Here is a 27,855-nt window from a genome sequence, read left to right as displayed (position 1 = left end):
GATTTAGTTTTTGAGCTTGGTACCCTCAGGTAACATGGAGGAGTCAACCATTATCATGTGGCGTCCGGGCCCCACAAGCTCGAGGCCGCTGGTTGACTAGCTCAACAATGGACCTGAGAATCTGAATTTCAGTAGACGATGAAAAACTCATGTGAATTGAATGTTTGAATATTGATGCAGAAAGATGCCACAGGCTGACATCAACAGCAGCCGGTGTGATCAGACACACCAACCACAGGAGGAGCAGGGCGACCGGGATGTCCATGGGCTGATGTTTTCTGGGCTGTTTACTGTTGCCTTTTTCTTTTCTCTCCTGGGGAAAGCGTTCCAATTACTTGCACCGGCAAGTGCTCCAGTTCTCCAGTCAGTACGACAATGTCCGAGTCACCTCCTGGAGAATGGCCACCATCTGGGGCGGGGCCAGCCTCCTGTCCACCTACCTGCAGAGCATGCGGGATCTCCTGGAGATGACCGACTGGCCCTGGGACTTCTTCATCAACCTCAGTGCTGCCGACTACCCCATCAGGTGAGGCCGTCAACAGCTCCCAGGCAGCTAGTTCCAGGGTCCTGCTTCCCTTCCCTCCCTATGTAACAACAGCGGGGACACGAGAAAGTACAGGCAGTCAGCCTCCTGTCTGGAGAAGCATCCTGCCTCGTGAGATGAACCATGTTTTCCCTACAGTATCACCCAACATTGTTTTCAGAAAGCAGCGAGCAGAGAGCATCGTGTTCCTAATTTTACAAAAAAGGCCAGTTCTAGTTTGGGCAAGAGGAAGCTGGGCTTGGAAGAGCTGTAACAGATAGCGAGGAATAGAGTAACAAGATACGAGGTTAGAGAGTAGAGCTAGCTTTTGTCATGTATCAGTTACTCCAAGTCAGATGAAAGCATGTTTTGAGCAGAAAAAGGGCAGATATGACCTTGATGTTGAACTCAAAGCAAGCTAATAGAAGGGAGGCTGCTTACAACAGCCCAGACTAGGTCACAGATAAGCAAGAAAGACCCTGGAATGTTTACTCTAGAGCAAGATGTGTTGGCAAGCAGGGATGGAGCACAGAAGAGCATGGAAGAACGTTCTATACCCGGATTTGTGAGCCATGCACTATTGACATTTGGTCTGACTGATTTGTTGCTATGAGGCTTCCCCTTGCAATGTCAGGCATTTATCACTGTCTCTGATCTCTACCTCCAAGCTGCCAATAGCATGCTGTGCCCATTTATGTCCTTCTTACACAGTGTCTGAAGAGACTGTCAATGTCACCGGCGGTTGAGAGCCATCGTTTCTTTATAAGAGAAAATATTATGGGCAAATATATCAATCAAAAATGAACTTTGTATATTTGAGAAATCTGAAAATGGGTGAAGTTTAGTAAACAATAGCTGGAGGAAAGGTGACTCTAGATACTAGGCAAGGGGTGGTCAGAACATTCCCTTGCCATCTTCCAAGAAGGATAGAATTCAGAAATTTCTTGAAAATTCTGTGTAGAGCAGATACTGTTTGAGGTCATTTCTTGAGCCCTTATAGGGAACCCAGCAGATCAATGGTCAGACTGAGGTCCACTGTCACGCATTGAAGACTTGAAAAAGCAAGTATTAGAACCGGTTCTGTCTGGTTCCAAAGTAGATGTTCTTTCTGCTTGCAATTAACCTCTTGGGAGAGCCGGGAGCCTGGACTGTCTGTGGAGTTGCAAGCAGGAAGGAAACAGCCAGGTAGGCACAGTCACTGCTGCCTCCTAGAAATGCTGCTTTGCATTGATTACAGTCCCAATTGTAGCCATGACCCCTTACCCTGAAGGGTCAGGGTCATACAGTATGCAGGCTTAGACACTCACCAGACTGCTCAGCACGGGAGTCTGAGATCAGTCATGGAAGCAGCAGCAGATTCCCGGGAACATAAATCTGTGCATGTGATACTAGGAGGGAATAACAGACCGCAGCAGAGCACCAGGCCTGTGCAAGGGGCTCAGTGCATGTCAGCTGCTGGCATCTAAGTTAACGGCCGAGGTTGCATCTTTTATCTTTGCATGGGTCCTAGTTATCGTTTCTCAGACCATGTGCTGAAGGTGTGTTCTTTGTAGCTCCTTTAGCTTTACAGTGCATTGTTTGCCTCTGTGCATGCCTTATTCTCTCTCTCCCTCCCAGGTCATTGCCAGGGTGCACACCCACCCCTTAGCTCTTCTGTTCACTCCATCTTGTCAGCCTCATGGCCAGAGGCACCTCATGCTCTGGGGCTCTGCTGTTTCCTCTTGCTGTTGTTTCTACGAAGTCGCCCCACACAAAAACATACGGATTTTGCAGATGAATGGTTTCATCCCGGGAAACTCTGATAGATTTTTTCTTCCCATCTGCTGTCCCATCTGTAGCTTCTAAAATGACTCCTTCCATCCCAGGAAGAATAAGAAAGCTAAAAGCTTTCTCAGAGGACAGTGGGAGTGCCTACTTCAGACTTTTCCAAGAGGTTTTAAGGACTTGAGGAGTCTTCGGGGACAGAAGTAACCCAAGGTATCCACTCTGAACACCCACCCACCATTACTGGGAGTGAAGACTCTCTTCTGGCAATAAAGACTCACTGGCTTACTGAGTCATAGACATGTCAGTTCCTAGACACAGGTAGCCATGTGAATTGGTGCATACGACTTGAATTTTATACATCTCTGCTTTACACTTTAGAGTGAGCACAATAGCAGCACCTCTTGCAAGGGGTTGTTGGGAGACGAAAATGAAAAATGATACATCATAAGCATCACACAGAAGCTGATGGATAGCAAGTGCTGAGTGCATACAGGCTGGTCCCAGCAACAGGGCAATGTGCGCCGGCACAAGCAAGGCTTCACACTCCCCCTCCCTTCAAAATATTTCCCCTTTCCCTCTGGTGGAGTGAAAAGGCAAGCAACTATTTCTTGACTCCCATTCTGTCTCAAGGTGTGAAAAGCAGAGTGAGTCTGTGAACGGTGTTTCAAGAGAACACAAGACACAATTTGTGTGTGAAGGAGATTCCTGTGTGGGTAATGAGCAGGCCAAGTATGCCCAAAGACTCCATGCCCTCCTGCCCTGCTGTTTGATGTGGTACGGCACTGTGTAGACTCTGGCTGAAGCTAGTTAAATGCCAGCACATGGTGGGACGTAAATGCTTCCAAGTTCGAGGTCTTGAATCATCAAAAAGCATGTTAATTGCATTTTTTCATTGCCTGCATAGCAAGGAAGTAACTTTTGACTGGTCACGTGTACACACGGATTAAACCATGAATATTTATTTTGGTTGTTTTGTTTGGGCCTGCACAGAGACATCCATCCTTGGGACCTTTGCTTTGAAGCAAACAGAGAAGGGTTGAATATGTCCACAGTCCCTCTCTGTGGTGTGTGTGTGTGTGTGTGTGTGTGTGTTGTGTAGCAGAAGCTGTTGCCTAGGGGAAACGGTATTCGCGTATTTCAAGCTAAATCCAGGATCTGCCTTTCTTCCTCTTAGGGACATGGGGCCATAAAAACATAACACGTGAGACCCACTGTGTAAACACGTGTTATGTTAATCACAGACTCAAATCTGTGTCTTAGGAGAGTACCAGTGTTGGGGACTGCAGAGTTGAAGAAGTTTGAAAATCCAAGTAGATGAGACAGGAAGCAGGTGGCCAGGCTCTCCACAGTCTCCCCAAACCAGTGTTTGTATGAGACATACAATTCAAGTATCTTCTGCAAACCTATTATGTACCAAATCCTCTACTGAGAATCTTTTTTTTAATATTTATTTATTTATTATGTATACAGTAAACAAAATTCTGTCTGTGTGTATGTCTGCAGACCAGAAGAGGGCAGCAGACCTCACCACAGATGGTTGTGAGCCACCATGTGATTGCCGGGAATTGAACTCATGACCTTTGGAAGAGCAGGCAATGCTCTTAACCACTGAGCCATCTCTCCAGCCCCTCTACTGAGGATCTTAACACATGGTTTGTTTGAATTCCCATCCTATAAAGGAGAGATATGTAAGAAGCTCAGTGGGCTTCACAGGCCTACTGAGAATCATAGCCTTGACAAGACCCAGAGAAGAACTGAGGTACCTGAGGGCTGGACATCAGTATAGACACCCAGATTCGGGGCTCAGTTGCTCCTATATCGTCATCCCTTTCATCAGTTCGGTGGCTCTAATTGGTTGAAGGAATCCCTACAGCTGACACCAAGAGACAGCCACAGCGCAAGGGTGCACACGGCTTTGCAGGTGCTGATCTTCCGACAGCGTTGTGGGCAGGGTGGGGTTCTACCCAGTGACCTTTGTTCTTGCTCCTGACTCTGCAGAACAGGACAGCTGTCTGCGGAAGTTCTGGTTACCTGGGGGCAGATGCAGAGTTACAAGTGGAAATTGGAGACTTGGGCTTGAGATCCGAGCTTACTTTATTTTCTTTTGTTATCTTACTACTCAACCCCTTATGATGGAAATTCAGGGGTGTCTTGGGGAGGGAAGGGTATGAGCCAGCCTGGTGAGACCAGGGGAGAGAACGCTCTATATCCATGAATGAACTCACAAGATGGGCTCCCTTCTGACAAACCCGGAGGCTTCACAGGTCTACTGTAAGTCAAAGACTTGACAAAACCCAGTCAACGTCTTGTGATCTTCTGTGAGTGGATCACAAAGACTGGGTTCTGAAGGACAAACAGAGGAGCCAGCAGGTCTGTGCTTTGAGCTACCTACTGGTCTGTTAGTGTCTTGGCGTTTACACTGGGAAACTTTTGGAGAAGAGACCCTTTAAGAAAGGGTCTGATCTTTGAGATCCATCTTTGAGAAATTGTGTTGGCAACTCTGGGAGAAGAGATGGAAGGGCCCAAATGGAGGTGGGGAGACCATGGACGAGCCCATGGCTTCTGCTGCTCCCAGAACCATGTCTACAGAATTGCTCTCAACATCCACACAGAATCAAGCTTCCAGAAGCCATATGAGCTTCCAGAATCCACACAGCCATTTAGCCTTACGGTCACACACAGCCAAGCAGCTCCCTTCTGTTTGGGGACTGAGAGTCCCAACCTGAACAGACAACCTGCTTCAGGAGACTCATAGAGCATTTCAGTGAGAGATAGAGCAAGGAACAGAGCAGCCCAGTGGCCTGAGACAAGAGTTTGGTACAGCAGGTTAGAAGAGAAGCTTGTGAGTCAGACAGGTCACAACCTGCGGACTTACGGAGAAAGGAGGTTGGATGAAAGCATCTCGTCTTGGTTTCCTTATCTGTTTTGTAAACGTGGCAAAACATGTGTAACGTGAAACTTACCATCTCTGCCATTTTTATGGATGCAGATGAGTGGTACTGAGTGTGTTCATATTGGATAACCATCATACCCATCAGTCCCCAAGGACTGTCTTGACCTTGTAAAAATAACTTCCTCCTCCCTCCTCCCTCTGGTCCTTGGCAGCCACAACTGACCCATCCCCATAAGTTTGTTAATTCTGTGGACCTCTTGTAAGGGAAGTCATGCAGTGGTTGATTTGTGGCTGTCTTATTTCACTTAGCATAAAGTCCTCAAGGTTAAACCATGGGAGTGTGTGTCAGAATGGCCTTCCTTTAAAAGCTGGGTAATGTTCACTTGTATGACCACATGTAATGATTCTAACTTTTGACTGTTTTGAATGATGCTGGCATCAGAATGGATGTAAAGATACCTCCTCAGGGCCCTGTCTCTATTTCTTAAGTGGGTTTAAATATCGCTAAATTTTTCTGTATTCAGTCTTGGTCTTTTGAGTAACAACCATAATGATGGCCATAATGGCTGTACCATTGTGCATTCCCACAGTGCCGTGTGAGAGTTCTGGTTTCCTTACTTCCTCTTCAGCACTGTTCGTATTTGTTTGTAAAACTATCCTAAGGAGTTTAAAGTGTCTGTCTTTTTCAAGTACATAAAATAAACCCTTGAAACAAAAGCCAAGAACCCCTTGGACAGCTGATATCCCTGTTTGTAGACCAGATAGGAAACTGTCTCCCAAGAGGAGCTTACAACCCATTCTGTTGCTGTTGTTTTTGTTATTGGTGGTGGTGGTGGTATGTGTAAGTACACATGCAGATATGCCATGGCATGTTTGTGGCAATCAGAGAACAACCTCCCGTCTCTCCTCAGCTTCCATTTTGTTTGATACAGGGCCTATTTTTCACTATTGCATACCCCAAGCAACCTGGCTCCTGACCTCCCAGGGATTCTCCCATCTCCCCGTCTTCTCTCACCATGTGAGTGCTGGGTTTACAGGCATATGTTATATGTCTGGCTTTAGGTGAGTTCTAGGGATCCAAACTCAGCTTCTTAAACATGCATGGCAAGTGCTCTACCCATTGAGTCATCTCCGCAGAGCTCAAAGGATCCTTCTAGAACGTCGCCCCAACCCACATCAGGCTAACTTCACATTTCCCAGTTTTTCTGAGTGGGACCCCTGTTCTGATGATGAGCAGATAGAAACTTATGTATCCTTCGTGGTACTGCTGCACCCAGCACCCACCCACATAGTCTAACGGTAACTTTCACAACACTCTCACATGCACCCCCACTTCTGATGTCCTCCATCCCCACCCAGGTCAGACCCTCATCAACTCAGACCTGCAGACCCCCTGGGGATCATAAGCTAACCCAGGCCCTGAGAGACCAGATCTTCCAGCAAACCTTTTGTCAGGTACCATCCCAGGACTGGGTGCTAAGGGAGTACGTCTTGACCCTCATGGTGAGGTTCTCAATAAGAGAAACCTGGGTTCTGAGTGATTCTCGAAAATTCTGAGCTCTGCTCTGGACCAACTGATTACAATTCTCTCTGGGTAGCAAGAATCTCTGTACATGTAAATCTCTGTATATGGGTGTAATGCATGACAGACGGCTGAAAGCTACTGTCAGGGGGCAGGAATCGAGGCATTCATCACATAATTACAGAAACAGATAGCAAACTCTCTGCTATGATGGAAAGTATGGATGCGGGGGAGATGGCGCAGTCGGTAAAACACTTGCCAGGCAAGCATGAGGCCCTGAGTGTAATCCCCAGAACCCGTGTAAATGACGGTGAAGGTGAGTGCTGTGCAATCTCCATGCTGTGAAGGTGGAAACAGGAAGAGCCTGGGCCTCTCTGGATAGCCAGCCTAGCCCAACTGGTAAATTACAGGCTAATAAGAGGCCCAATCTCAAAACACAAGGGAACAACTCCTGAGATGGAATACACAAACACACACACTCTCACACACACACTCACACATATATGCATACACATGCACACACACACAAAGCAATAAAGTATATGAGCTGCATATACTAGGAAGTCTTATTTAAGGGTCCCAGCATATGGGTCACTGAGTGACCTGTGCTGTGTCAGCATCTGAACCACTTTTGCCTTTGAGCGCTCTGAGATGCGCACCCTCATTTCTAAAACCCTGAAGCCCCAGGGACAAAAGCCTGCAACCAAAGCTCCACCCAGATAATGTGTGATCTGAAAGGGTGCACCTGCTCAGACTGCTGCTGATGCAGGGCCTGGGATAGTGAGCCCTGCCGGTAATTATGCTGTTAACAGCCTTGTTTGCATCTAGTAGCAAAATAAACGTATCTCCAGCCCTGTTATTTTTCCAGTCGGCAGCCCACACCCGCGCCTTTGCAGAAATGCGGCTTGTTTTCCTCCTTCCTGATGTTCAAGCTGTATTTTCGATCAGACAGCTCTTGGGCCTTCTTGAAGCTAAGACAGACCCCCATTATCTACTAGACAAAAGGGGAGCAGCTGGAACAGTTGGAGTTCTTGGACTTCTCTTGAGAGTCAGATAAAAAAACACTCAGATTCCTTGGAAAACCACAAGTGGTCACTTTGGTGTAGGACATCATCTTAGTCCGTGTAAATAAGGATGGAGATTTCTGGAAGGATGGAGATAAGTGCACAGCATCGGTGGGAAAACTGGAGAACAACAGACAGGAAATGAATGGGCGCTGCGCCTAAGGAGTGCTGCCAGCACGCTGCACTTCCCCCCAGACTCCCCAGTTCTTGCAGTGCCAGGTGGTACCGGGCAGGCTCCTGGGAGAGAGTTCTTAGTTCTTTCTATTTCACCTACTCTTTTTAAAAGAAAATACTACCCAGAGTGTTGGAGAGGAAGGTTTTTGATGGCTTTCTTTTGAGTGGCGTTAAGTTCGCTCTCTGGCCTACAATGAAGCACAGTTGGTTCCATAATACAAAGGTGCTTTCTAGGAGCCTGTCAGAATCCAGGCCGTGTGCTAGTCCAGCATCCTCTGATAACCCTGTCTGGGGTTATGGGAATGCATCCCCACGTATCATCCAATGCTGTCAACCGTATGAGGCCACACAAAAATTGAAGTGTGCCTCATGATGCAAAGCAACTCAGTTTTAAATATTATTTCAGCTTAAAAACTAACAGAGACCTCAGAATCCTTAGGTTTGTTTCATGGAGCATAACTCCCCTAGACAGCGTTAATTATCTGCTCTTATAATCCCCAGAGAAGAGCGAGGCAGTGCCACACAGTTCAAAAACAAATGTTCTACCATCCCCTGCCGATGGTCTCACCAGATCTCAGGTCTGTGGTGAGGGGAATCTTTAAAGGTATTTCATCCTGATTCCTCCCTCTGTGGACCTCGTGGGTCTCTGTCATCTTGGAAGCAACTCTCTATGTGCTTGTAAATGGGATGTATCCGATCCTGGCGTCTCCTTTCCTGGTACGCAGACACACTTCTTAGAGGAACAAAGCCTTCTTTCATCTGCCTTTTCCACTGTGGCCATGGGCAGGAATAGTGTGCATGCAAGGATGCTCTACGTGCATGCTGGGAATTCGAATGTGAGCCTCAGGTCGTCCATGACACAGGCAAACAGCATGGTAGGGTGTTATTCCTCTTGCCTGTTCCTGCACCTGTGAATAGGTGGAAGTTCATTTCAAGGGCAACCTGAATAGACAGCAGCTCTTAAAACATCATGTGAAACAGGGATTTGTGTTTGTTGCTTTTTATGCTGATGATGGAAGGGACGTGGATGAGTACAGGGCCCACCGGGCAGAGTTATAGTACAGGCTTTGGATGAATAAATGTAAAATGTGGGTTTTTACGTCTTTATTATTATGTGCATCTCCTCCCTTGCTGCCATCCTCAGCCACAGCTCTGCATAGTGAGTAGCCTGTCAAGGCCCTGGAAGTAGATGCCCAGTGGAATCTCGTGAGATCTGCCATTGTCCCGTAGACAATCCCAGTTGACATCATTGCTTGCTGCTTATTGGTCATGACATCCTGGGCCAAGTGTGTCGTGTATGATCCACAGTCACTCTTGAAACAGCCTCGGGTAGTAAATACCACTCTAGCATCTCACTGTACAGATAAACTGAAGCTATGAAGTAAGAGAATTTTTCAGGGTCTCAAAACTCAGGCATCGGACTAGGATTCAGATCTGTGCTGCTTCCATTACAGGGGAAAGAAGCAGCTCCTGTTACTCTTCTTTAAAAAATCATCATCATTGTCATCAGTTTTGTGTGTGTGTGTGTGTGTGTGTGTGTGTTATGTGTTCTTGTAGAAGGCCAGAGAACAACTTTGAAAGTCTGTTCTCTCTTTTCACCTTGGGTTGTAGAGATCAGACTCAGGTCGTCGGGTTTTGCTGGCAAGCATCTTTGAACCATCTTGCTGTCCCCAGGTTCTGTCACACTTTTTTCATAGCTCTGAACTGAAGCTCTTTAGCCATTCCTCCCCATCTAAGTCCCTGCTGGATGAGCTCTGGCAGAAAGGTACACGGAACAAAGCACAAGAGCCAACTGGTCAACCTTTTCTGCTATGTCCTTACTGCACCCCACGTGGTCACACCCAAAGGGCAGAGATTCATCAGGTCAGATTCAGTTGACTTATATAAGGTCAACAGTCAAGTAGCAGTCAGGCAGGGATTCCAGCATGGGCTCAGTGGACTGCCAAGTTAAAGGTGCTTTGCATAGCTGTCCTGGGCTGCCACTGGGTTGCATAAGTGACTGACACTCAGAACACCAATCCATGCCTCCACAGCCAGTGTGGATCCTTGTACAGACAGGACACTTCCATTCGTGTTGATGGAGCATAGAGACTTCAGTGACAGTGTTTGCCCCAAGCATAAACCTAGGAGCCAGTTGTCCTGCATCAGGCAGTCACAGCCATCACAACCCTCTGCAATTCTGCCTGCTTTGGCTTGAACTCTACATACTTTATCCCAAGTGCCAAACTTTGGTGTTCCATAGAATTCTCATTCATTTAGACAAGAGTTTGAATATAATTAAGAAGGAATGGTTACCATCATTTCTGATATGCATATAGTCATTCCTATGCAATAATAATAATAATAATAATGTTGACATTTTATATACTTTCAACTGCTCTACAAGGGCAGAAAGAAAGAGGGCATGTCTGCAAGCCAGGGAAAGGGCCTTCACTGGGAATCCACTTCATTGGCATTTTTGGTCTTAGACTTCCAGCTTCAGAACTATAGGAAAGTGTTTGTTTTTTAGATTTCCTCGTCTGCATATCCTGAGCTATTGCACCATTGCACACCCCCTAGCAGCGCTATGTCCTCGTGAGTAAAGCCAACCTGGGCTAGTGCACACCCACTAACTGTGTGCTCACCCACTAGCTCACCCCCTACATTCTCACGATGAGTAAAGTCAACTTTCTAATTCTTCATTTTCTCACAAGAGAAGTGTGACACTGTTGTCTGTGGCAGAGCTGTATAAGAAGCAGTTGCTAAGTGGGGACCCAAGCAGTTACTGTGTCCAGCTCCCTAACAAATTACCTCATGAGCACAATGTCTCAGCCTATATCTATGTTCTGAATCCCTTTTACTGTTCCCACTGTCTTACATGGCAATGCTCAACCATGCTGATCTTGCAGGGGACAAGAGGCCTAGTCCATCTTGTTATGGCTTAACATGCCTACCAAACCCAGTGCAAGATGGGAAGAGTCAAAGCAGAAGAGTGTGGTTGGTATTAGCCTCAAAGATGCAACCCAGGCCTGGAGCAAGAAGTAGATCAAAGGACTACAATCCAGGCGGATGACCTACCTGTGTCCGTCCACTCAATGATGCCTCAGACCTTGTCACTTCTTGCCAGGGAGGGGATGGTAGGAAGACCATAGAAGGCAGCTTAGTGACCTCTTGCTGTCCTAATCAGTTTCTTAGGATGATGGGGGTGGTATTAATACAGAATTGGACAGTTTTTATGATGAAATTGTTCTCCTCTCAGGACAATGCAGACACGAGTTAAAGCCCCATGTTAATATGAATTCTAGACAAAGCCATGCTCTGGCCTTGTAGGAGATCTCCTCTTTAACCTCCCTTCCTCTCATGCTTTATATTTATTTTCTTGTTCTATTTATTTATTTATTTATTAAAGATTTCTGCCCCTCCCCGCCACCGCCTCCCATTTCCCTCCCTTTCCCCCAATCAAGTCCCCCTCCCTCATCAGCGCCAAGAGCAATCAGGGTTCCCTGCCCTGTGGGAAGTCCAAGGACCACCCACCTCCATCCAGGTCTAGTAAGGTGAGCATCCAAACTGCCTAGGCTCCCACAAAGCCAGTATGTGCAGTAGGATCAAAAACCCATTGCCATTGTTCTTGAATTCTCAGTAATCCTCATTGTCCGCTATGTTCAGCGAGTCCGGTTTTATCCCAGCCCTTTTCAGACCCAAGCCAGCTGGCCTTGGTGAGTTCCCAGTAGAACATCCCCATTGTCTCAGTGTGTGGGTGCACCTCTCGCTGTCCTGAGTTCCTTGCTCGTGCTCTCTCTCCTTCTGCTCCTGATTTGGACCTTGAGTTTTCTGTCCGGCTGGATTTGTGGCTACGTATTGTTTAAATTTGTTCTTATTCTGGAATGTCTTGTTTTCTCCATTGATAGTGAACAATAGCTTGGCTGGGTATAGTAATTTGGGTTTGCATCCATGGTCTCTTAGCTTCTGCAGTACCTCTATCCAGGACCTTCTGGTTTTCATGGTTTCCATAGAGAAGTCAGGTGTAAGTCTGATCGGTTTACCTTTATAAGTTACTTGCCCTTTTTCCTTTATAGCTCTTAATATTCTTTCTTTAACCTGTATATTTTGTGTTTTCATTATTATATGGCGAGGGGATGTTTTTTTTTTTTTTGATCCAGTCTGTTTGGTGTTCTGTATGCTTCTTGAATATTCAAAGGAATATCTTTCTTTATGTTGGGAAAGTTTTTTTCCATAATTTTGTTAAAAATATTTTCTGGGCCTTTGAGCTGTGACTCTTCTCCTTCTTCTATTCCTATTATTCTTAGGTTTGGTCTGTTTATTGTGTCCCATATTTCCTGAATATTTTGTGATGAGAAGTTTTTGGCTTTGCTGTTTTCTTTGATCAGTGCATTTATTTTCTCTATGTTGTCCTCAGAATCTGAGATTCTTTCTTCTATCTCTTGTATTCTATTGATTATGCTTGTTTCTGTAGACTCTGCTCATTGACCTAGATTTTCCATATCCAGCTGGTCCTCAGTTTGTGTTTTCTTCCTTGCTTCCATTTCAGTTGTCAGTTCTTGAACTGTTTCCATTACCTGTTTAATCGTTTTTTTTTCTTGGTTTTTTTTCTTGGTTTCCCAGAGTATCATTTCTTCAAACTTTTTGTTATACTTCTCATCCATTTCTATAAGAGTATTTTTTACATGTTGTTTTAGGGACTCTATTGCTTTCATAAAGTCAATTTTTTCCACTTCTTCTGTGTTAGGTTGTTCAAGTCCTTCTGTTGTAAGATCATTGGGTTCTGGTGTTTCATGTTGTTTTTCAGATTGTTGGGTGAATTCTTGCCTTGGCGCCTGCCCATCTCCTCCTATTGATGCTATCTAATGGGTCTTTTAAAACCGGATCAGGTTTTCCTGCTGGCCAGGGGCTTCACTTACAAAATGCCCTCACTCCGTTTCCTGTCTCCTGCTGCGGGCCAAGATCCCTCTCACCACTCAGAAGGGTCTTCAAGAACAGGACCAGGCTCCTCGTTCACCAGGGACCTCGCCAACGAAAAGCCTACCTCTTTGCAGGCCAGCCACCAAAACAGAGAAACTCCCACTGCCCTCTGCCGCGAGTTCCCGACCCTGCGCCCAATCAGGCTAAACTGGGTGGTCCTGCGAAAGGGAGGGAAAGTGAAGGAGGCCCCTGGGCGCAAGCTGGGATGGGCCAGGGAGAGAGAGGTCGCAGCAGAGGAGGAGCAGCCCCAGCAGATGGGACCAGCCCTCACAGACTAACCGGGGGGTCAAGGGGGTTGGGGAATGCCCCAGCTCCGTTTCCTGTGTCCCGCCGCGGGCCAAGAACACTCCCCTCACTCAGGAGGGTCTTCAGGGACAGGACCAGGCTCTCCGTTTGCCAGTGGACCTTGCCAATAAAAGGCCTACCACACTCCAAGCCAGGCCCTAAAAACCCTACTTGATTTAATTGTAGTGGGGCAATCTGCTCTCCGTGTGGTGCTCCGGTCTCTGCCGCTTGCATCTGCACCAAGCCGGTCTCCGCCCTATTTTCTTGTTCTTATACTAATCCAGAAATACTGATGGGGCATGCCTGTAAGGAAGCCCAGGGCTTGAGGTGTAATCGCAGTTGATTGAATACCTAGCTTGTGTAGAACCCTGGTTTCTATCGCCAGCACCACAGAAACTGTTGCCCCAACTTCCTAATGCTTCTTGCACCATACAAATTTGGTGGTACACATCTGTAATCCCAGTGAAGTCAGGGAGATCAGAAGTTCAAGGACACCCTTTCCCTCAGCTATATATAGTACTCAAGGCCAGCCTGACTTCCATAAGACACCACAACACAAAAGAAACCCAAACATGGGGGTGAAGGAGGTAGATGTCTTTGTAGTTGAAAACCAACAGTCTCCTCTCCTTTCCATGGTACAGGGCTGCTCATTTCCTCATTTGCCCTTGAATGAATGTGGTCTGCCTGGAGCTTCAGGTAGAAGCTTCCTCCAGACCCACTGATATCTTCATTAGCCTCACCAATGGCACCTTATTTCAATAGTAGCCTTCCCAGAACCCCTGCCCAAGTACTCTTGGCAGTGTCCAAAAATGGATTGGACATCTGGACTGGTCATTAGCTTAGAAAATGGTCATGGCTTGGATCTAAGGCACCATCACTGTGAGAAGCACTCATTCCCATCAGTGGTAGAACAGCCCACTAGTCCAGGCAACTGGGACCCAGTCCCCTTAACACTGGCTTGTGACTGAGTGGAGGGTAAGAAGGAGAAGGCCTGTGACCATGCCAGCCAGCTTTTCCATAGAGGAAGGTGACATGTAATGTCAGCACGAGTGTTGTATTTCTATACCCAGGAGTAAAAGTCTTCCCCAGAAGCTGCTACCTTGCCTTCTCTGGAGAAGGATTCTCCTTGGCCCTGCTTAATTGTGTTCATCACTCAACGTTACTTGGCAAATCCTGCCAGGGGCACAAACACTGCCACCCCTCTCTCAATTATCCTCCTTGTGCTGCTAGACTCTGGTTTAAGGCCAGACAATTTTTGATTACAGAGTCAATCTTTGTTTAAAAGTTTGCTACCCTGGGGAAGTTTCTAGAAAGTTCTTTTTAAACAATGCATTCTCTGGACACCTGCAACTAAAGAGTAAGAGTTCCATTAACTCAGCTCGCATTCAAAGGTACTGTGGAAGCTTTAGGCAGCTGGGGCAATGTAGTGGATGGGCTTCAGAGAGAGGAGTGGATGTAAGACCAAGATGTACAGCTTTGTCTTGAACTGAGCTACGGCAGGAGTCAGTTCTTTCCATGACAGTCCTGAACACGGTGCTTCCATCTCCGAGGGTGCTAAAGGTCTCCTGTCTCTCTTAACTGCTTCGCCATGTAGCAAGAGAGAGCTGCATTGTTTCTGTTTATGAGATTAGGAACCGAGAGTTTGTCCACCTGCTGAAAGCCACAGCGCAGACTTAGATCCTCCCATGGCCTTGACACTAAGCCCTGATTCTTGAGCATGGCCCACAGGCTGCTCTAGTTTGCATGAGTCACTGGTGAGTTTTAAAAGCATGGACACTTAGCTATGTTAACACATATAAGCGTGGACACTTAGCTCTGTTAACACACAGAAACGTGGACACTTAGCTATGTTAACACATAAAAGCTTGGACTCTTAGCTCTGTTAACACCTAAAAACGTGGACACTTCACTATGTTAACACATGTAAGGAAGAACTAATGCACCCAGCCCAACATTCCTGAGCTAGAAATCTTCCTTTAAAAATCAGCTAATTAAATAAGAAAAAGTTAACTAAGCAGCAACACCATTAGTAAGTGGCTCTTGGATCATTCAGAACATCTCTATTGAGTGCCTACTGTGTGTGTGTGTAAGTCACTTTGCCAGGTACTGGGACCGGGTAGCTCTTTGATGGTGCATGCCATTCAGAAAATTTCTATTGAGTGCCTACTGTGTGTGTGTGTAAGTCATTTTGCCGGGTACTGGGACTGGGTAGCTCTTTGATGGTGCATGTCTGTGAGGCCCGTGGACAGCAAATGGGTAAAACACTGAGTAGAAATGTTTGTGAGTTAAGCTACCATGATCTAGGAAGATACCGTGATCCTGTAGAAATGCTAGAATGTTAGGAGCTCAAAGCTACCCTTCCCCTCAACTACAGACAGTACTTAAGGCCAACCTGGGATATGTGAGACCCCTACCTCACAAATCAGAGGAAGCCAAACACAGAGAAGGTAGAGAAATAGGCAAATAGAGAAACACATTGTATTGGATAGGAGATTATTAGGGGTGTGTGTGTGTGTGTGTGTGTGTGTGTGTAGAGACAGAGATTGAAGCCAGGTGTCTTCCTCAATTGCTCTCCACTGTATTCTTTGAGACAGTGTCTCTTGCTAGACCTGAAACTTACTGATTAGCTGGACTGACTGGCTAGGGGCCGAGCTGGTGGTTGGCTTGTCCTGTCTATTTCCCAGTGCTGGCATTGCTAGCATACACCGCCATGGAGATCCAAACTCAGATCTGTGTTCGCACAGCAAGCGCTTTACCCAGTGAGCTGTCCCACCGGCCCTGAGCTGGATTTTATGAAGAGCAGATAATCAGTCCTATGAACTGCATTGATTATTGGTCTCTGTATTGATGAAACTTTCTGTTACAGCAACAAAACTTCCTTCCACAGGCAAATATGTAAGTGAATGGATGTCACTGTGTTCCAATAAAGCTTAATTTACAGCAATGGGCCGTGATCTGCACCCCTCTGCTAGCTCACCCTGAGACACCTCCCACATTTCAGATAATGATCTATACACATGGCAACCTTTGCAAGTCTAGCTTCTGACCACTCACACACTTCTTTGCATGGCGTTGTGGATGACTCCTTCAGTGCATGTACCAGCTTTTCGTCCCCTCAAGGGGTCAGGATCCCAGACAAAGGATGGCACATTCCCAATGCCCTCTAGTCTCTCCTCCACCCTTGAACAGCAACAACTGATGTATCCCAGTGAGCTCCTTCACCAGTCTTCATTTCTAACTTAGATGCAGCTTGTGAAATACATCCCTTCCATCATCAGGCTGTCCTACCAGAGCCAGCCAAGAAAGGAAAGACAGCTGGCTTGCAGGTTCATGTCTTCAGTTCAGTCTAGCCCCCTGCTATAAAAGTCAGCCAGAGCCAACCATCTCTATGGAGTCCCGTCATTAATACCTGGTACTAGTTGGCAATACATTTTACCCTGTGCCAACATCCTCAGTCAGAACCAAAAAGGTTAACGAAACTGATGCCAACACTCATTGCGCTCTTTGGTATCAGCACTTACCCCAGATCACTGTGCCCACCACACAGACACGCACAGACACACACACACACACACACTTCACTTCTTCTTGGTTAAATAGTCATGTTTCTTGCTAATGCCTTAGTGTTTTCAAATGCTCCAAGATTTCCCAAAATAGCCAGACCTACGCTTCTGGGCTTCTTTCTGTAAGTTGGTAGGTCTTGTGTCCCTCTGCCTCAGTGTGTGCAAGCTCCTCTTCTGTAATTTGTCTCTGGAGTCTTCTGAAGTTTGCAATGTCATTTCAAAGAAAGAAAGAAAGACTTTTAACTAATGTGTTAAAAACCAAATGCATTTTAGTGACATGTCAGTTTTAAAGTCTCTCTGCTCAATCACTTGTTCATTCATACCATCAAGTCAACTATCCCTTTAGTTTAGCAGAGACCTACAGTGAGCTTAACATTTGTGTGACCCTAAGACCTTTGCCCTCAAAAAACACACTGATCATGCCATTAAAGAATTATACCTTTATGGCATTATTGCAAAAGAAATCCACATGCATTTTAAGTAAAATGGCAAGCAGGAAACCTCCTCTATTCTAAGGGTGCAGAGAAACTTCCCTGGAGAATTAATTACCTTTGATCCAAGAGTTGAAATAAGAGGAAAAAACGGAGTGATAAATGGAGGGGTGCTCCAGGCAGCAGGGGTTGCCCATCCAAAGGTCCTAAGGCAGGAGAGAAGACAGCTCACAGAGCATTTGAAGGAGGTCTTATGTATTAGGACATGGCAATGGAGACAGCCAACAGAATACAGCCATTAAGGAAGGTGGTCAGACCATAGGGGACCTTGAGATCTGTGTTAAAGACCAGAGTTTATTCTAACAGCAGCAGAAGCCTTTGGGAGTTTTGTTTTGTTTTGTTTAAATTGCAAAGTTCTATACTGAGAGTAACTAAGGTCCTGATAGTTGTTTGGCAAGAAGGAGAATGGTAGGAAAAAAAGTAGAAAACTTTGCCAGGCTCCAGAGGAGGCGAAATTAGAAAGCATTTCTTCTTTTCTGTTAGCCCTGGCTATGCAGGTGGATAGGAATGGTATATATCAGATTGTGCAGACGGGTAGGCCTTATCCCAGTCTAAGAAAGGGAACAGGTACAGTATATCCCAAGTGAATAAGTACAGTGTAATCCAGGCTATGAGGGTGGATATGTACAGTACAGCCCGGACTATACAAGTAGATCCATACCATATAGCACAGGCTGTGCTGGTAGAGGCGTACAGTATGGCTGTGCTCCACACCCTGTTCCCAGATTAAAAAATAAAAATTAAGCTGAACCTAAACATTACCTCCTCCTGCTTGTTCCTTCTGAACAGAAACAGAGGAGGAGTGGATGGGGTGGGAGGCAGAAGAGTGGTGGGGGGAGGAAGCAGGAGGAGAAGAGGAAGGGGAAACTGAGATAGGAATATAAAATAAATGTAAGAAATTTAATTGTTAAAAAGAAAAAAGTAAAACATACACACTTGGGATAGGAAAAAATAAATAAACTGCCTCTTTATATGCATAGTAAATTTTTATATAAATTTTCTAAAAAAAAAGAAAAGAAAGGAAAAATTCTTTCCTCCCTGGCGGAACCTTTCAAATGGTCAGGCCATCGTGGAAGTGCAACCAAAGATGGGTTTGCACACACAGTAGGGTCAAAGTTCAAGTTTCGGATGCCTGTCACACTGACTGGCTGTGCATCCTTGGGCGGATCGTGTGGCCACCCCTTGCCTCCGTTCACTCATCTAAGAACGAGGTGAGCCTAGTCGCCCACCTCTGCTTTGGCTGTAAAGATTCAGCTGGCAGGTGTGAGGCCCCTGCTTAGCTGAGAGAGGGTGGTGAGCAGTTGACGGTGATGGAGTCGGAGAATGACCACCCTTCTACGTCAGCAGATCCGAAAGGGCAACAAACACATCCGTTTATCCATCACGATGCCCTCAGCGCCTGCCACTGCTCCCGACACCTTCTGAGTACCACAGGAATGAGAGCAGGCGTGAGCACCCTGGGTGTCTCGTACAACTCCACAGTGACTTTGGTGGCTACTGTCTCAGCAGGGGAAGAGATGCCAAGGCCATGCCATGCCATGCATTGCTGCACGCTTTTAAACCAGAGTTAGTGGGAATGTCTCTAAGGAGTTGTTTTTACAAATTTTACAGGTTTGTCTTTACTTAATTGTCCCTGCCAGAGGCACTTTTCTATCTTACCACTAAAAACAGAGGTCATGAGAAGAGCCAGAGGGTCCATTTCAACAATGAGCCATACTGGGTTCCCGGAAATCCTGCAGATGGCTCAGCTCCTTCTCTGCTTAGCTAGAGGAGCCTGAGCAGCACCTAGAAGCCCTGGGAGACACAGGAACCTCCTGGCATCAAGCTTTATGCAGCCTGAGACAGAGTCTGAATCCCACACAATCCCTTGATGTCCTGTGCTTATCAGTCCCTGTCCTCTAAGAAACAGGACATCAGCTACCCACTTCCCTTCAGTTTCCATAACTAAACCAAGCAGTCCTCAGCCTCTGTGTTCAAGAGAGTCTGAGTTCAGGTGATCTGCTCCAACTCTCCATTCCTGTTTACAGGCAGTCTGTCTAGAAGGGTACATGTCCTTAAGTCCTTCATTACTTCTTCCTCTGTGAAATGGGTTTAAACAGCAGCCTTGGTCTCAGGAGGTTGTTGGGAGGGTAAAAGAGGGAACATGTTAACAGCCGGGAATGTATTAGCGTGCGTGCTCCACGGTTACACATGCTACTGCTATCACTCTCAGTGGGACACAGTTTCCCTGGTACTGAGAAACTGCATTTGCTCTACTGTAGGAGAGGCTCCTGGTGCCCACCCAAGATGTTGTGGATATTCAACTCATAATATATGTCACTTATACGAGCTACATATGCTGCACCATGGTCATTACTACAGCTATGCACTGATAGCCTTTTTTTTCATTTTGAATTGTTTAGGTTCAACTACTCTATTTGGGTTTTTTTTTGTTTGCTTATTTTATTTTTTTTTAGTTGTTGCAAAAAAAAATCCCATTTTCCTCCCCCTCCTCGCACACATCGCCCCCCACTCCCCTCCCCTTCTCCCCCTCCCCCCCACTCTATTCCCCCTCCCTCTCGAGAATGAAGAGCAGTCCAGATTCCCTGCCCTGCGGGAAGTCCGAGGCCCTCCCACTTCTATCCAGGACCAGGAAGATGAGCATCCAAACAGGCTAGGCTCCCACAAAGCCAGTTCATGTATTAGGATCGAAACCTAGTGCCATTGTCTTTGGCTTCTCATCAGCCTTCATTGTCCGCCACGTTCAGAAAGTCCGGTTTCATCCCATGCTTATTCAGTCCCAGTCCCGCTGGCCTTGGTGAGCTCCCAATAGATCAGTTCCACTGTCACAGTGGGTGGTGCACCCCTCGTGGTCCTGACTTCCTTGCTCATGTTCTCCCTCCTTCTGCTCCTCATTTGGATCTTAAGAGCTCAGTCCGGTGCTCCAATTTGGGTCTCTGTCTCTATCTCGATCCATCGCCAGATGAAGGTTCTAAGGTAATATGCAAGATATTCATCAGTATGGCTATAGGATAGGGTCATTTCAGGTTCCCTCTCCTCAGTTGCTCAAGGTACTAGCTGGGGACATCTCCCCGGACACCTGCGAGCCCCTCTAGAGTCAAGTCTCTTGCCAACCCTAAGATGGCTCCCTTAATTAGGCTATATATTTCTCTGCTCCCGTGTCCACCCTTCCTTTATCCCAGCCATCCCATTCCCCCAAGCTCCCCCCATTCTCCCCTTCTCATGTTTCTCACCCCATTTCCCCTTAGCCCCATGCCACCTCATCCCCAAGTTCCCAGGTTTTGCCCTGCAATCTTGTCTACTTCCCATATCCAGGCGGATGACTATATGTTTTTCTTTGGGTTCACTTTGTTGTGGCAAAGTACATACAACATAAAACCCACAGGACCTTCATTATTGTGCATCCAGCATCACCTCTAGTTCTCGGCATTGGTGCCCATTTAGCAGCCACTCTCATGATCTCCCTTCCCCAAACCCTGGGATCCACCAAGATTTGGTTACTGGATATTTCACATTCATCAAAATCATATGCGGCATTCTGTGTCTAACTTCTTTCACTTAATGTAACACGTTCAAGATTAATCCATGTTATACCAATTATTTGTATTTCATTCCATTTATAGGTGAATAATATTCCATTAAATGGCTATACTACAATCTGTTCACCCATCTGCACACATTGATGGATGTTTGGGTTGTTCCCACATCTGAATAGAGCTGCTATGAACATTTGCATAGAAGTTTTGTTTGCAAGCGTGTTTTTAAATTCTTTTGCAAAGGATGATATTTCAGTATATGTGGCTTGGCTACCTAAGAGGAAAGGGGAGAAAACAGTAAGGAGATAATGTAGGAAGAGAACGATTTCAACACCCCCCCCCCAAAACACACACACACACACACACACATAGAGGACTAGTTTCTGGGATGAGTATACACAGTGTATGTTATGTGTTTGCGTATGCTAGACCATGTGTGGTCATTATTTCAGGAGCCACCACAGAGCCTGGGCTCAGCTTGCTGAGTAACCTCTTGACCATGATTTCTTTAATGTCCGTGTGACATAGTGTGGTATGCCGGAGCTGGGGGAACGGAACCAGTTATTCTTCTTCCTCTCTCAGAGTCAAATAAGTCACAAGAGCTATCGTAACCAAGGAATAATCATGAGCCAAGCTCTGAGTTGTGCCTTTCACACACAGGGGCTCATTCAGTCTTGGCCTGACTCCTACAAGAAAATTGAGGCTTAGAAAAGTAGCCTGTAAGACAACGGTAGCGGCAGGCTTCAAACGCAGGTCAGCTCACTGCAGTGTTCCTGCAGATCGACAGCTCACCTAGCTGTCTCTCACTTGCCTCATCTCTACTAGACTCACCCATGTATTTTCTTCAGCATAAAATAAATCGAGTCCGTAAGTACCATCTCAGGAGCCTGGCCCAGCCTTAGAAATATCATCAAACATGTCTGTGTGCATCAACCAACAGTTACGGTTGTCCAGTTTGGGTGCAGGCTGTCTGCTAGCTCTTCCTCTGCCACAGCTTCTCCCCTCCTATGGAGAACACGATCAGATTTGGCTCTTGCAAGGATGCTCGTGACTAGTCCCATTCCTGATATGGGAGAGATGAGGTAATCCAGGGCCTGCCATATCAGACCTCATTTTCACAGGGCCTCCGTCCCCCTCATGACTATTCTCTCAGCATCTTCAACAGTTCCCGACTCATCGTAAGTCTAACATTCATGTTTGCTGAAGGAATTAATGAGATAGCAGCAGCAGGAACAAAGCAAGTGTGTGCTATTCCTTCGTCTGGCGTAGGTCCTGCTTTTCAATTTACCGTATGACCCTGTTTCCCAATATAACCATGTGGATACCCGGAGATATGAAAAATACCTCATCAGTGATCCGTGTGCTTGAAGCACTGTTTTCTTAGCACAGGGCTCTGATACGGCACCTGATGGCATTTATTAAATTTTTTGTTGTTGTTAGCAAACATTGTGTAGGTTGCCATGGAGCCACCCAAGGATCCAGGCTAAGATATTGACCCTGAGTAAATAACTCTTTGGGAAGGGATAGATATTCCTGTAAATTAGTAACCTTGACCAAAGAACCGGGATGTGTGAGTTCACAGTCAATCAAACAACCGGGGCTCAATTTTCCCATGAAAATGGCTCCATCCGACTCAGAAAAAAACTCAGTTTTAGAAAGCAGAATTTGTTTCTGAAGACAGAAAGCACAGTCGGAGGCAAAGAGCATAAACTTAACCTGTGCTCAGGTCAGAGTCTGACCCGTCGAGAGGCTGGGAAATCACACTTCCCAAGAGAGCAGAGAGCATGCAGCTGATAGAAAGCTTCCTGGGGACTCCAGACATTGAGCAGGTAGGCCTGGTGGAGGGGAAGGCCAAACACAAGCATCTAATGTACAGAAAGAGCAGGACTAACATACATGGAGTGCATTCCGCGTTCCAGGTGCCCATGCTGACAGTGTAGCCCGGAATCTCTCTTTTACCCTACAAACCGTGGTGTCTGGCATGTTATGCTATGATTCCCCATGTTCAGAAGAGAGTAATACATACCATCTTCTCTCTTTCAAAAAGAAAAAGGAGCTAGACTCTTAAGCTTGCTGCACTTTCATGTTTAAACCTCTACATCTTTTTTACTTGGCTGTAAATTGCTCCTATGACCCCAGTATAGAAATGTCTAGAAGTGTATAGTCTACAGAGAAGCCCCAGCCAGCTGTCTTAAGGCCTCAGCTCCTTGGCAGAGATTGGAGACTGAGAGGTACAGTCGGATAACTACTGATAGAACTCACGGATTCTTTTTTTTTTTTTAATTTCTAAAATGTGCTGTCCCTGAGAACTGTTCCATTGCCAATTCTACTTACACATTCTGGCCTTTTAAATTTTCTCTTCAGTTCTGAGGCAAACAAGCATCCTTAAGAACTAGTAGGTGGAGACTGTATTGGATGCATCATTTCTGGTCCACTAGAGTCTCTCTGGAGCAAACATCTGTGTCTACACAAAGTTTACAGAGGTGGCCACAGGGTTTGTTTTTTATGGAAGTGTGTGTGTGGCTTCCTTTATGCCTTGGGAGACATTGTGACCTTGATCCAGTTCAGAGAGGCGAGTGGACTTCACAGGCTGCCCAAGGAGGGCAAGGTGAGCCGTGGAGAGTCACCCGCCCTTTAGCTCAGCCCTACTCTAGGCTGTTATCCAAACTGATCCCGTCCTGGTGTTCGGGAAGCTAGCTGAGTGCAGACACAGTTCTACTGCAGTAGTGGTGATTATAACATCTAGCATTCTGTGGGCCAGGCTACCCAACTGGTATCACATCTCTGTGGTTTGTAGCTGACTAGCATTCACTGTCCCACTTCTGGTACCAACTTTTTGTGAGCTTGGATTTTCAGTTGCAAGCAATGGATAACTCCTTCTTGTTCTATTTGTCCTATGAGGCAGGATGTATTACGACTCCTAGTTGTAAACATGAGGACATCAAGTATTAAGTAGCTAAGATGACATGGTCACAGCTGCACAGCCAACTGGTAGGGCCGTAAACATAACTCTTTATAAACATGACGTCAACTCTGTACTAGACTGCCCACTCCAAATCCCACTGTGTGGTGGTTGTGACTGCAGAAGTGCTTTTGTGGTAACACTGAGATGGACCAGTGAGTGTAGTAGGTCACTACTGAGCAAGCCCAGAGGGGTGTGAATGGTAACAAATAACCTGTTTCCATCTACACCACTGAAAGAAAGCTGAGCTCGTCGATACAATTCAGTGTTGCCGAGAAGCCGTTCAGTCTAGCCCTGCTCAGTTGAAATAGCATAGGAACACTAATCTAGTTCTTACACACACAATCCAGAGTTTGTCAGACAAAGAAAAGAAAGAGCATTCCCTACATAGGAGACAGTATGGAATGAATCTCATTCTAGAATGGAGCACTTGTGCTGAGCAATGGGCTCAAAAGAGGAGCTTGAGGCCTAACTTGGAGTTTTGATTGCTGTGGTAAAACACTATGGCCAAAAGCAACTTATGGAGGAAAGGCCTTTATTTCAGCTTACAGCTCACAATGTATCTTTGAAGGAAGTAAGGCCGGGAATTCACGCAAGAACTAGAGGCAGGGTGTGTGGAAGAATGCTCTTGCAGGCCGGTGGCAGACTTGTGCTGAACTAGCTTCCTTATACAACCCAGGGACACCATCAGTAAACAGTCAAGACAATCACCCAAATGGATCTGCCCACAGTCCAGTCGGATCTGGAAAGTCCCTCAGCTGAGATTCCTTCCACAGGTGATTCTAGGCTGGGTCAAGTTGACAGTTAAAGCTGACTAGGACATATGGGGAGATAGAATTTGTCTAACCAAATATTCTGCTTATTTGATGTGTCTCATGACATGTGAAGAAAATCAGATTATAGAGAAGTAATATGTAATTAACAAATTGACTTCATGTACACATGCATGTGCTTTGTGTGTATGCCTCCAAGCCAGGCTGAACGGCATATTTAAATACTTTATTGGTTTGGAGACAGGTCTCACTACATAGCCCAGGCTGGCCTCATGCCATCATCCCACCTCAGCTGCCAGAGTGCTGGCATCACAGGCACGTGATCACAGCAGGCTGAAATTTAATTGGTTCATGATTCTAGCAGCCGTGGATCCAACTGGGCCTCTTGGTGCTGATCGCTGTCAGTCACCTTTCCATTACAGCCGTCTTGAGGGAGGACTGGTGTGCTCAGATTTCTCACTGATGGAACATCAGATAAACAGCCTCTTCAGATGGCATATGTGTGTTTAAAATGAGAAATGTGTTTCTCTCAAAAGCTCTGTGAAGATGTTGAAGCTTTGCAGAATGATTTGCAGGTCCCTTCAAATGCAATGAGCATGTTTTAGTACCATATCATTGTCGTCAGTAACAAAAAGGTAAATCCAATTAACAGTGATTGGGTTTTATTATCCAGGTGGCTCTCCAGACTGCTGCCTGTGTGGAGGGAGGGACAGTCCCCACGTACTCCTTGGTATGCTTTGGGAATGTGTCTCATGATTCCTTTGGTTGCTTGCGACTCACCTATACCACAAGGACCTTGCTGTATCATGGTAGCGGCTGTCACCCACTCCTGTCACATGTGTGTGTCACAGGAAGGACCTGTTAGGGAAGAAGGTAGAACAGTTAGAAAGCTTCAAGTCAAGTAGTTCCAAAGTTTGACTGTGAGCATCTTGTGCACCTTGCTAAGTAGTTAACATGCTGACTTAGCCCTCTTGGAGAGTCCCCGAAGGGCAGTAGGTGAAAGAGATAGCACACAAGACTCACGGTTTAGAAAGATCCAGTGAACGCCTAGTGGGAGAGAGCAGAGTCTGGAGGCGGGATGATGTGTTTACCTGTTCACTCCTTTTGGGTGCCCATGGTGCTGTTATTATACCTATGGCCTCCAGGAACAAATCCAGCACCCAGAACTCTCCAAACAATCCCCCAGTATCTTCTATGCAAAGCTTGATTAAATTTGTACGTGGCACTGGCTTTATTCCCCGAATCCTTCGCTTCTGCTGGTCTTCAGACAGCCCCAAACTTCCCTTTTTTCTTCTAGAGTCCTGGGTTTCCTGGTTTCCCTCATGGGAAGATGTCATTAATGAATATGCTAAAAAGATCAGGAGCCTTAAGCAGTGAGTCTCAGAAGTGTCTCGACTTCTATAAATCCCAAATAAACCATGTAAACAGAGAGGCCTCAATCCACTCAGAAGATGTCCAGTAGGGGACACAGAGATGGCAGCTTCGGGTTTAAGGTGGGCTGTGGAGAAGGTCAAACCTTGCACTGTGTCTATGTCAACTTCTGCTGTCAGCTGTGTCCAGTAAGCAACACCCAAAAATGAAGTATGAGACTTTATAAGGTGGCCATTTCCTGTTTCTAAAGAAAGAGCTACACCAATGAACCTTACCCACATTTTGGAAAGTGGAATTGACGTGTGTTTGACTGCTGCAGGGTGCTGAGGTCTTCAGTTTCATTCAGCCATCTCTAAGACTTTAGATGAGCCACTGCCTCATTTCCGGACATACTTCATTCTGTAGAAAAAGCACCTGCTGCATAGGCTTGTAATAATATTTAAAGAGATGAGCACTTAGCAATGGTAAGAAAGCAAAGGGAGGTGGTTCTACAAGTGTCATTTTGATGCATAGTCTCACAAGCTCCTTGAGCCTGGGATTCATTGTTCTAAGTCTCCCCTGGTTCTCTGTACAGAAACAGAGAGGTGAATTCCTGGAATGGGCAAAGGCTGGGACGCAAAAGCGAGGGATGGTACTCTTAGATTTCAGGACATCTGTCCTTCTGACAAACCAGTATGAAATGACCTCATGCCGATGGGACAGGCATGTGAAAGGACAGCAGCAAGAGCTGAACCATTATGATGGCACCCCTCCCCAGGCACTTCGCAAGAGTATCAGTTAATGTTTGTGAGCACCTACAGTGTGCCAGTCCTGAAGGAACTGAGGGGATCTAGACCCAAAGTTTCTGCCAGCAAGTGACTGTAGCCAGGGGCCTCGGAGGTACTGTCCAAGGTGCTGCCCCCACATCTAGATGGGAAACTCCAGTGTTGTTACCTAACAGGCACCAGCGGCCCCAGGCATGGAGGGCAGCTCTGCCCCCACCCCATACTCCAATCCAACAAGAGGTCATTTACACTTTGCTGTGAGGTGATGTTGACCTCTAGGGTCCCTTTCATTGTTGATACTATGAGAAAGGAAGAAGGCTTAACACCAGCCTGGCCAGCCTACCTGGCCAGACCACCCTCACTGCCAAGTGCCTGTTAGTCTCTTCAGGATGCCCTATCTACCCCTTTACAGTTAGCATCTCTGTCCCCACATCCATGGTAGATAGCCAGTTCTTCATCTCACTTCAATCTAAACTTCCACAATGAAAAACTTAGAAGGAGTAGGGGGCTAAGGGCTGGCTCAATGGGTGAGTGTGCTTGCTGTGCAAGCATGAGGATCCACATTCAGATCTCAGCATCCATGTACAAAGCTGGGCATAGCCACAAACACCTCTGCATCCCCGGTGCTTGACTGGGCAGAGACAATAGGATCTCTGGGGCTTGCTGGCTGCCAGTCTAGATGGAATTATCAAGCTCCAGGTTCAGTGAGAGACCCTGCCTCAGAGGAATAAGACAGAGAGCAGTAAGGGAATATTCCTGACTTCCTCCTCCTCTAGCCTTTATGCATGCAGAGACACAGGGAGCAACACACATATGTGTGTGAACACACAGTATTAAAAGGTCACTGTTAGCACTTCCTCACTGCTTCCTGAATTCTTGGCTTTTCATAAAAGGATCAGCTTCTTAGTTCTGTAGTGTGTGCCTTTTTCCTCCAGCAGATGCACATCCTTTGGTGGAGCCTTGTGTTTGGGGTAAGAATTCATTTTCTTCTACCAAGAACTTCCCAGTCTTCAAATTAAAATAGCACATCCCGGGACTCCATTAGTCAGAGCAGTTGAGTCTTCTGTTGGCATCCATGGTTGCTGAGTTTGCTTGGGATATGTGTGGATGAGTGATAGTTGTTATCTGTTCATGTATAGCTTTAAAAAAATCACAAATGTGGTATGTCCGATTCAACCGAAAAGAAGAAAGAAATTCCAACACACACT

General features: G+C 46.2%; 1 protein-coding gene across 1 annotated transcript in view; it reads left to right on the top strand.

Annotated features, from left to right (window-relative positions):
• Xylt1 (xylosyltransferase 1) overlaps nt 1-27,855 on the top strand; it is a 296,973-nt gene that overhangs the window by 213,952 nt on the left and 55,166 nt on the right. Inside the window, exon 5 of the mRNA XM_041666339.1 lies at nt 324-526. Within this exon, the coding sequence (XP_041522273.1) occupies nt 324-526 (203 nt within the window). The remainder of the gene's footprint in view (nt 1-323; nt 527-27,855) is intronic.

This window comes from Microtus oregoni, unplaced genomic scaffold, assembly GCF_018167655.1.
Source record: "Microtus oregoni isolate MIOR12 unplaced genomic scaffold, Mior012 000016F_ref0000370, whole genome shotgun sequence".
Lineage (NCBI taxonomy): Eukaryota > Metazoa > Chordata > Mammalia > Rodentia > Cricetidae > Microtus > Microtus oregoni.
This window is presented reverse-complemented; position numbering and strand designations above follow the sequence as displayed.